Genomic DNA, 11,256 nt, shown 5'->3' with positions numbered 1-11,256 from the left:
CAGGAACCTGAAAATACAACCACTATTAAAAATCAAGTTACATTGAGTTAATATTTTTAATATTAAAACATTTAACCTTGGTCATAACTTCGTTTTGGAGAGTGTTTTAAATTAACCTTCAACTTCTTTTTTAAAAACAAAATTTCTTGAGATGAAATTATCCAAGAAAACCTCTCAGAAAATTGCATGTAAAAGCAATGAGTGGAAGCTGACTGCAAAAGACTGCTTTGAGTTCATTTCTAGCCCATTATATTTTGAAAGCCACAAAGCTGCGGTACAATTCCGTGGGATCTTGGAGTCTGGTAAAGGACTTCGCCAAACCTGGCATGGAGAAGAGCCTGAGGCACCGGCAGCGGACGGCCTGGGGCTCAGGTATTGCGAGCAAAGCCCCGGTTCTCAAAGGCCCTACCAGGCTCGAGTTTTATTTCCCCCTCTCCAGCCTCCAGGTCAAACGCCTCAGTGACTCCGGCCCCGTGAGGCGTCCTGGAATCACAGAGGGAGCGAGTGACAAAGAAAGAGGGCGAGATCTCCACGGACATCACGTTCTCGCAGGCCCGCAGCGGCTGAGGTTTTTCGTTCTTTCTACTCGCTCGGAAAGCTTCCGCTGGGCATTCCCTCCGCGCGCCGCTTGCGCCCGTAGGGTCGGCGACGTTGGCGTCACGAAGAAGGGCGGCGGTGACGTGACGTCAACGGCCCTACCCGGCGCCGCTGGCCCTGCGGTGGTTGCGCCGCTGGTGCGCCGAGGCCGGGCCGTGCGCCTCGGCACAAATCCGGTTTGTAAGGGCAGGGCGAGGGTGGAGTCTGCGGAGCTCGCAGGCTTCCGCCTCGAAGGCCGGCGGGCTCGGGAGTCCCCCTTTCTCAGGCGGGCGGTTTTCGCCTTAGAGCCGCCTCCCCGCGGCGAAGTCCGCCGGTGACCCGCCGCCAGCGGCCGGGCAGGTAGGCCGGGCGGGGGAGGTGGAGCTGACTCTCCTGGCGTCTCTGCACGAGCGGCCTTGCCTGCAGGTCGTCCCCGCCGCTGCGTGGCTGCCTGCGGGGCAGGGGCGCTACTGTTGATGGAGGATCTGAGGCAAATCCTCCTTTCCCAACACCCCATCCCTGCTGCTGTCTCTGTGATTAAAGGGTTCGAAATGAATATCAAGTCAGTCTTTGAAGCATAAACCTACAAAACATTTGTTGTGGTGGTGGAAAGTGACGGGTAAAACTTGGGCAAATTAATAGTGATGTACTATCCACCTCCGAGGATTTTAGGAAGGCTAAATGAAGTAAACAGGTAAAATCCTTAAACATTTTCTTGTTAATATGAGTATTCACTGCATGTGACTGTTATTTTAGTATTTATGCAAACTTCATGGAAACATTTGTCAGGTCTGTTTTTTTTAAACATCAAGTGATCATCGTATCTTTTTCTTACTGTTTTTTAAAAAGTACCCCACCTCCACCTTCCTGTCTGTTACCATAAACAAACTTCTCCTTTACTCATCTGAAGAGGGTGGCCTCATTTATTTTTATTTTTTGGAGACAGAGTCTCACTCTGTTGCCCGGGCTAGAGTGTCATGGCGTCAGCCTAGCTCACAGCAACCTCAAACTCCTGGGCTCAAGCGATCCTCCTGCCTCAGCCTCCTGAGTAGCTGGGACTACAGGCATGTGCGACCATACCCGGCTAATTTTTTCTGTATATATTTTGAGTTGTCCAGATAATTTCTTTCTATTTTTAGCGGAGATGGGGTCTCGCTCTTGCCCAGGCTGCTCTCAAACTCCTGACCTGGAGAGATCCACCCGCCTTGGCCTCCCAGAGTGCTAGGATTACAGGCGTGAGCCACCGCTCGGCCACCTCATTTATATTAAAACACGTTTCTTCTTGTTTACACAAGGATATCCCAACAATTTCCTCTCTATGAGTCATACGTTTTTCTTTTCAAATTGGATCATTTCCATCAGCATGTATGTTTCCTCCTGGTAAACTTGGTGGCTTAAAACGGAAATTTATTCTTTCGTATTTCTGGAGTCTGGAAGTCCAAAATGAAGATGTTGGGAGGGTTAGCTCCCAATGGAGGCTCTTAGAGAGCTGATGCTCCATGCTTCTCTCCCAGCTTCTGGCAATCCTTGGCGTCCTTTGTTTTGTAGACTCATCACTCCAGTCTCCGCTTCTGTCTTCACATTATATTCTCTCCTATGGGTGTCTGTGTCTTTGTCCTGTCTTGTCCTCTCTTCTCCTCTCCTCCCCTCCCCTAACTTCCTCTTTTCTTTCCCTTTCCCCTTCCCGTCCTCTTTTCTTTCCCTTCCTTTCCTTTTTCCTTTCCTTTCCTTTCCTTTCCTTTCCTTTCCTTTCCTTTCCTTTCCTTTCCTTTCCTTTCCTTTTCTTTCCTTTCCTTTCCTTTTTCCTTTCCCTTTCCTTTTTTCTTTTCCTTTCCTTTCCTTTTTCCTTTCCTTTCCTTTTCCTTTCCTTTTTCCTTTCCTTTCTCTTTTCCTTTTTCCTTTCTCCTTCCCTTCCCTTCCCTCCCCTCCCCCCTCACCCCCTCCCCTTCCCTTCAGGATCTCACTCTGTTGCCTAGGCTGGAGGGCAATGGAGTGAATAGCTCACTGCAAACTTGAACTGAGCACAAGAGATCCTCCTGCCTCAGCCTCCTGAGTAGCTGGGACTATAGGCACATGCCACCACAACCATCTATTTTTAAACTTTTTTTGTAAAGAAGGGGGTCTTGCCATGTTGCCCAGGCTGGTCTCGATCTCCTGGTCTCAGAGATCCTCCAGCCTCAGCCTCCCAAAGTCCTGGCATTACAGGCATGAGCCACCAGACCTGGCCTGCTTTTTCTTCATATAAGGACATAGTCATTGAATTAGAGTCCACTCTAATGCTTTAAAAAATCTCTCCCTATCCCTCTCCTCTTCCCTTCCCACCCTCTAGTACCCTCTGTTCTATGTTTTACTTCTATAAGATCAACTTTTTTTAAGCTTCCACATATGAGTGGAAACGTGTGGTGTTTAACTTTCTCTTCCTGTCTTACTTCGCTTAACATACTGTCCTCCAGTTCCATCCATGTTGCTGCAAATGACAGGATCTGACCCTTCTTATGGCTGAATAGTATGCCATTCTCTCTGTCTGCCACATTTTTTTTTTTATCCATTCATCTGTTGTTGGACACCTAGTTTGATACCATATAAACACAGGAGTACAGATGTCTCTTTGATATACTGATTTCCTTTCCTTTGGATAAATGTCCTGTAGTGGGATTATGGTAGTTCTAATTTTAGTTTTTTGAGGAATTTCCACACTTCTCCATATTGCCTGTACTAGCTTGAATTCCCACCAACAATGTATGAGTTCCCTTTTCTCTGCATCTTTACCAGCATTTGTTATTTTATGTCTTTGTGATAATAGTCATCCTAACTGGGGATGGTATCCTCATTGTGGTTTTAATTTTCATTTCCCTGATGATTAGTGATGTTGAGCATTTTGTCATATATTGTTGGCCATTTGTGTGTCTTCTTTTGAGAAATGTTTGTTCAGGTCGATTGCCCATTTTAAAAATTGTATTGTTTGTTTTTTTGCTGTTGAGATGTTTGAGTTCCTTGTATATTCTGGACATTAATCCCCTGTCAGATGAATAGTTTGCAGATATTTTCTCTAGTTCTGTAGGTTGTCTTTTTACTCTGTTGATTGTTTCCTTTGCCGTGTAGAAGCTTTTTAGATTGATATAATCCCACTTGTTTATTTTTGATTTTGAGATCTTATCCATAAAAATCCTTAGCCAGACTGATGTCCTGAAGCATTTCCCCTATGTTTTCTTCTAATAGTTTTATGTTTTCAGGTCTTATATTTAGGTCTTTGGTGCACTTTGAGTTGATTTTTGTATAGGATGAGAGGTAGGAGTCTAGTTTCATTCTTCTGTATATAGATACTGGGTCTTCCCAGCTCCATGTATTGAAAAGACTGTCCTTTCCCTAGCGTATGTTCTTGGAACCTTTGTTAAAATCAGTTGGCTGCAGATATGTGGATCAATTTCTGGGTTCACTACTGTATTCCATTGGTTTATGTTTCTATTTTTATGCCAGTACTATGCTGTTTTGGTTATGACAGTTTTGTAGTATATATTGAAGTCTGGTCATATGATGTCTCCAGCTTTGTTCTTTTTGCTCGGGATTCCTTTGGCTATTTGGGGTCTTTTGTGGTTCTATACACATTTTAGGATTTAAAAAAAGCCAACACTTTCCATATGGAGATAACATGGTATAGAAAAAAAGCTGTATTTTTTGCCAATTGATGTATGTTGAAATTCCAACTTTAACATTTATTTGCTTTGTGACTCTTGGCTTCTCTGAACTCAGTTTACTCACATGTAAAATTGGAATAATGATATATATAAAGGATATATATTAGCTTAAAATGATTGACCTTTTACTATTATTGTTATTATACTTGGACTTAAGTAACTACTTGATGTAAATTAGATACTGTGATAACTGCATTGTATTTTTCTTTATTTTGTTTAAGTAATTGTAACTCAAAGCAGCCCAAAGTGTAATTGTAGCTTCCAGATGTTGCTTGATGTACTCTGAGCAAATTGCTATAGCATGAGAACAACAAAAACAGAAATGTAATATGTGAATTTAATTAGAATAAACCTATTTTTGTTGTTTAATTAAATAGTGTGATATTTTCTCTGAATCTCTTAATGTTTTATTCACAGGGAGGAAGAACATTTTTTCATCTATAGTTTGAAAGCTAAGTTAATAACAAAATGAAGTCAGCAAAGCATCTGTTGACCACTACTAAGAAGATGGCAAGTGTTTCAGAATTAACTAATAAAAAAGGACTACTTCTCTTACCAGTGTCACCTATGCCAAAGAAAAAACTCAGTCCAAAATTAGTACATGATAAAATTGAACCAATGGTCCTAAGATCTCCACCAACAGGAGAATCTGTTGTATGGTATGCTTTGCCTATTCCATCGAGTAGGACAAAGGACTTAGAAGCAGAAGATGAAATGACCAGGAAAATTATCAGAAATCTGAAGATGGTAAGACACTTGTTGGTCTCTGTGTTGGGGGATCCCTATGACCATCCCCAGGTTTGGTGACTTGTTAGGGGGACTTGCAGAACTCAGCATATAGTCATACAGATGACTAAGATTTATTATAGTACATGAGGTAGAATCTGGAGGAAATCAGATCTAAGCTTGCAAGAGTCTTCTCCCTTTAGTGTAACACAGAGTATACCTAATTGCTTTAGCAATAAATTGTGACAGCACATGTGAAATGTATACCAGGGAAAATTATTCAGCACTCAGGGTTTTTACTGGGAAGTTGGTCACCTAGGCACCCTCTGCCTAACCTGTTCCAAAATTCCCAAGTCCCACAAGGAAAGCAGGTATTCAGCATAAACCACATTGTTTGTACAAACAGTTTAGGGAGAGTGAGCTGCTCTTATTAGTAGGAACCCTCCCGAAATCTAAGTTCTCAGATGCAAGGTTAAGGCCAACCATGCAAGCAGTCCTTTATAAGGATAGGCCACTCTAAGTCTTATGCCTGCTTTTTGCTTTTTTTTTTTTTGAGACAGAGTCTCACTTTGTTGCCTGGGACAGAATGCCTTGGCATCAGCCTAGCTCACAGCAACCTCAAACTCCTGGGCTCAAGCAATCCTACTGCCTCAGCCTCCTGAGTAGCTGGGATTACAGGCATGTGCCACCATGGCCGGCTAATTTTCTTTATATATTTTTAGGTGTCCGGTTAATTTCTGGATATTTTTTAGTAGAGACAGGGTCTCACTCTTGCTCAGGCTGGTCTTGAACTCCTGACCTCGAGTGAGATCCTCTCGCCTCAGCCTCCCAGAGTGCTAGGATTACAGGCATGAGCCACCTCGCCTGGCCCTTATGCCTGCTCTTAACTCTTCTCTGTGCTTCAGAAACTTTAGCTATTAGTGCGGAAAAAAATCTTCTTTTTTGGTTTCTTTTTGCACAGTGATCCAGAATTGAATTGTTTGTAAATGTAGTAAACATCAAATGAGAACAGTGAGGAAGAACACTAATATAAAAAGAATATATAGTTTATCAAACTTCCAAAATACAAGTTTGTTCAAAGTTTGAGGGGTTAGGTCAGAGAATTTCTTTTAAAAACTGATTTCTTTCTGGTCTCCATCTTTCTATTTTCCATACTCTCTTCAGAGGAAAAAGTCAAGGCAGTCAGACTTTGAAGAAAACTCTACTTAATGCTTCAACTATTCATGGACAGACCCTCTCCCTTTTAGGGACCTGTCAACACAGAAGTTGTAAAGTCATAGAGAATCTCTCCACTGCTAAGAGGAGGATAAAGGACTATTGCCTTTTCCTCATAATGATATGAGATGGGGTATGGGATGGAAAATATAAGTTTATGGCACTGGCAGAAATAAGTCTTGCTGCTAAAAAGCTCCTGGCATGATTGCTTAAATATCTTTTATGTTCTGTAAAATAATTTTAAACTATGAAAGTGTTCAATTTGCTTTGATGTTTTTAATAGGTTGTTTCTAGTTTGGAAGAAACCTATGGATTTAACATTGAAAATGCTTCTGTGAAGCCTGAACAGAAAGAATTATCTTTATCTGTAAGTACAGGTAACCTTAATGTAGACACATTATCACTGAAAAAGGCCAAGATTTTCTTTTGGAATCCGTATGTGTTCTCAGAATAAATTCCCCATCCATTAAAATGATCCTCCTAGGAAATTAAAGTACTGTACTGATTTTTCCATCTTCTGCTAATACTTCTCTTAAAGTTTAATTAAGGCATATCTGTATCTTGGGACTGCTTTTAATAATGCTTCTTCTTCTGTTTAATTTTTAAGCATGGGCTTATCTGTTGGTTTGAGATTTATATTCTATATCACATCAAGAAAGTATTCTATTTCTAGCTTATTAAATAAAAAAACCCCAAAAGAATAAATGGGGTTAACAAATGTATTTATTGTGTATATTGAAGTAATGCAACTATTGAGGTAATTATATTGTTCTTCAATCTGTTGAGTTATTTTATGTATTAATATTGAACCATACTTTAATATACTTTATATATACAATACTATTCTTTTATTATATAATTTAGTTTTATTAGTTAGGGATTGAGTTTAGCTCTATGTAGTGAAACACCTATGCTGAGTCTTTTAATTAATGAACGTAATATGTCTCTCCATTTATTTAGGTCTTGTTTGATTGCTTTCATTAGCATCAAAAATTTTTCATTATATAGATCCTATGCATGATTTGATAGATATATACATGGATATTTCATGTTTTTTTGGAGCGATTGTTAATGACATTACGCTTTAAATTTCAACTTCCACGTGTTTGTTACTAGTAGAGAAACATGAATGATTTTTTTGTGTTGATCTTATATCTTGAAACTTTGTTCAATGTATTATTTTCATTTTAGGGGCTTTTATGGAGATTCCTTGGGATTTTCTACGTAGACAATCATGTCATCTTTAAATAGGGACAGTTTTATTTCTTCCTGTCCAATCTGAATGCTTTTTATTTTCTTCTCTTGACCTACTGTGCCGGCAGGGGTTTCTACTGTCCACTGAGGAACGGTGGTGAGAGCAGGTGCCCTTGCCTCATTCTGAGGGCTGCTTTCAGACGAGGGTAGGAGTACAGTTCCCTACTTGGCACCACTAGTATCACCCTGGTGGGGGCATCGAAATGCCACTTATTACTGCGAGGTAGGTGATGGAGATTTGCTCTCCAGTTAGCACTGCTGCTACCACCCTGGTGGGAGAGATGGTGTGGCAACTTTCATTGCCACATTATTCTTGGGCACTGCTGACGTATATGAGGTGGTGGTACAGAATTTTTCTTGGTATTTGGCTCAAGTAGGATAGGTATTGCCAAAAAGTTATATGTTATGCTAGAGACCCCTTTTCATAGTCCCTTGGCTTTTCTTAGGGCTTTTTTCATTTGTGCTTATTGGCAGTTGCAGGGTACAGACTTTTCCAGTGCCCCATCCAGTATATGCAGGTAAAAAGAAAACCCAGGGAACTCATTGACATGTGTTCATCAAGAGCTGAGATTCCTGCTGCCTTCTTTCCACTTTGCAGAATCTTCCTGTATTTGTTGTGTTGAGTCTAGGGTATTTTAGTTGTAGGAGACAGGATTGAAGGAATGGGGTTAGTCCATCATGGCCAGAACTGGAAGTCCAAAATAATTTTTTATTTTTGATACAACCTATGTTCTAAAGCATATTTTGTCTGATACCGGCTTTCTTATGATTAATCATTGCATGTTATATCTTTCAAAGTTTTAATTCCAAACTACTTATAACTGTATATTTATTGTGTATCTCTTTGAAACAATAGAGTTGAATCTTTTTTATCCAGCCTTGATAACCTCTGTCTTTTAATTGGTATATTTAGTTCACTTACAATTAATTAATACAATTACATGTAATTTCATATAATTATTGTAATAAAATGTTAATAAACTAATTTAATGTAAGTCTACTCTCAGCTGTTTTTTGCTCATTTTTGGTCCCATACAGTCTTTGTTCCTTTGTTCTTTCTTTTCTGTCTTATTTTGGGTTAATTATGTGTCTTTCTTAGTATTTTATTTTATTTACTTTTTTCTTGAATTAATATTATAACACTTTGTTTCTTATAGCAATACAATTTTATTAACCTCTACTTATTTTTTGTACTGTTTTTGTTATATCATTGTTTCCCTTTTTTTCTCTGACTGCTTTTAAGATTTTCTCTTTCATTTTTAGCAGCTTGAGAAGACATGTCTAGGTGAGGTTTTCTGTATATTTGTTTTGCCTGGGGTCCACTAAGTTGAGTCTGTAGTTTGATGGTTTTCACTAAATTTGGAAGATTCATTATTTCTTCAGATATTTTACTGCTTCTCCTCTGCCCTTTTATGGGACTCTAATTACACATATATTACACTGCTTGATAGTATGTAAGAAGTTATTCATACTCTGTTCATTTATTTCAGCATTTTCTCTTTTTGTGCTTTAGTTTGGACAACATATACTACCTTATCTTCAAGTTCACCAATGCATTCTGTAGTGTCTGATATGCTGTTAAACTCTATCTGATAATGTTTTTTATTTCCAATATTACAATTTTTGTATTTAGGATTACCTTTTGGTTCCTTTTTAGAGAGTTTTGTATCTCTCCTTCTGTTATCAATCTCTTATTCTCTCTTCCTGAAAATTCTTGTATCTTAATAATAGATTAAAAAAAATTCCTTGTCTGCTAATTTCAATATTGGGGTCATCAGTGTTTGCTTTACTGACTGTTTTTTCTTTTGACTGTGGATCATATTTTCCTGGTTCTTCATATGTTTTGTAATTATTCTTACTGGATTCTAAGCATTGCATATAAAAGAACATTGGAAACTGAGGTATAATATCTTGTTTTCTTTTGTTTCCTAGCGAATGGTGGTTGGTTTCCTTTGTCTGGAATTTAGGGCAAAGGGCTAAGCATTCACATTCTGCTAAGAATTGAGTTGAGGTCCACAGTTAACCTTTAGTTAGGTTGAGTTCTCATCTGATTTGTCTAATTCACAATCTCCCCTATTGCTACTTTCCCTGAAGGGCTGATCTTTTTGATCTTGTCAGTATTTGAGCTGGCAGGAGTTTGGATTTCACTTTTTAATAGTTTTGGTTCACATTTTGCTTCAATCCTGGCAGGAATTCAAAATACAATCGCCACAGGGACATTCAGGATAAGCTTTCTCTGCTTTCTAGCCCCTCCTTTTCTATAGTTGCGTAATCACCATCACAATCAAAATATGAAACTTTTCCCATCATCCCACAAAGTTCCACTGTATTTCGTTGCAGTCAGTTCTTTCCTCCTACCTTGGATCCAGACAGCCACTGGTCCCTTACTATAGTTTTCCATTTTCTAGAATTTCATATAAATTAAATCATACAGTAAGTAGCCTTATCGATTGAGCTTTTTTCCCTTATAATGCTTTTGAAATTCATCCATGTTGTTCTATGTGTCAGCAGTTTGTTCCTTTTATTGTGAAGAGTATTCCATTATATGCAATACTGCCAATTTGTTTATCGATTCACCAGTTAATAAACATTTGGGTTGTTGGATTCAGTAGCTATTTTGGCTGTTATGAATGAAGATTTTATGAACATTTGTATACAAGTCTTTGCGAGGACATATGTGTTCATTAATCTCAGATAATTTCTTATGAGTGGAATTGGTGGGTTATATTGTAAGTATATTGTAAGTATATGTTAAGATTTATGAGAAACTACCAAACTGTTTTCCACCATGGCACTACCATTTTGTGTTCCCACCAGCTGTGTATGAGACTTTCAGTGGGCCCACATCCTTACCAAAACTTGGTATTGTCAGTCTTTAAATTTTGGCCATTTCTATGGGTATACAGACCTCCTTTTCTTTTACCTTCTTGGCAAAATTCAGGTTGGAGGGATTTGGTGGGAGAAAAATGGTAGGGTTGAGTTATTTATCTTCAGAGCTCTCCCTTATTCTAATTGATCTGCCAGGCAAAATGACTGTCAAAGGCTCGGTTGGGTTTTCTTCATCCCTCCAAATTCTGTTTGTCAATGACAGGTCTGCTTTTAGACTACACCCACTGGTCCAAGTGCCCACTTCCCTCCACCATACCGCCCTTTAGGTATGGGTATGGCCTTTGTTCTGTGTTCATCCTATGAAGTGCTTGGTCTTCTGTGGAACTCAACTCATCCAGTCTTCCTTGTATCCTTCCCTTTTCAGTGTCCTCATGGAAAAGCATGAACATTATGTTATTTTGTGATGTAAACACTTCAGTGAAGGCCTCTCATGTCTTTTTACATCCTAATCTTAAGTGACATTTTTGTCCTTCTTAGGCTCTTTCTAGAAGAGGTACCCAACACTTTCTTTTTGTCTCATTGACCTGATTAGGACACATGATTATGCTTATTGGTAAATAAGGCTGGGAAATTTGTTATTATTGTTATTATTAGCTGTGTGCATTGCCATCCCTAACAAAATTGAAGTCCTGTTAGTAAAGAAGGAAGTATCAATATAAGGTAGGCAGCTATAATAGTAATCTGTATTATAATATATTCTACTTATCTCACAACACTCCTGTTGTCACAAGTCTTGATGATTACAATATCTTTGTAGAAGAGCTTTCCAAATAATTTAGTAGTTTAGTTCACTGATTTTTTTTTTGGTAGATCTTTAGGTGATTTATTTATTTATTTTTTCCCCACAGGAGAAAGTTTTTTTTTTTTTATTTCAGCATATTATGGGGGTACAAAAGTTTAG

General features: G+C 38.9%; 1 protein-coding gene across 4 annotated transcripts in view; it reads left to right on the top strand.

The window, feature by feature from the left end:
- The first annotated feature begins 696 nt into the window (after positions 1–696).
- The window catches only part of CCDC7 (coiled-coil domain containing 7), an 80,365-nt gene continuing 69,805 nt past the window's right edge, over positions 697–11,256 (top strand). For all 4 annotated transcript variants that reach the window (XM_045554039.1, XM_045554017.1, XM_045554033.1 and 1 more), the window contains exons 1-3: positions 697–936; positions 4,689–5,018; positions 6,496–6,579. In XM_045554039.1, the coding sequence (XP_045409995.1) occupies positions 4,740–5,018; positions 6,496–6,579 (363 nt within the window). In that variant the 5' untranslated portion in view covers positions 697–936; positions 4,689–4,739. The remainder of the gene's footprint in view (positions 937–4,688; positions 5,019–6,495; positions 6,580–11,256) is intronic.

This window comes from Lemur catta, chromosome 1 (genome assembly GCF_020740605.2).
Source record: "Lemur catta isolate mLemCat1 chromosome 1, mLemCat1.pri, whole genome shotgun sequence".
Taxonomy (NCBI): domain Eukaryota; kingdom Metazoa; phylum Chordata; class Mammalia; order Primates; family Lemuridae; genus Lemur; species Lemur catta.
The sequence above is the reverse complement of the archived record's forward strand: the minus strand, read 5'-3'. Positions and strand labels throughout refer to the sequence as shown.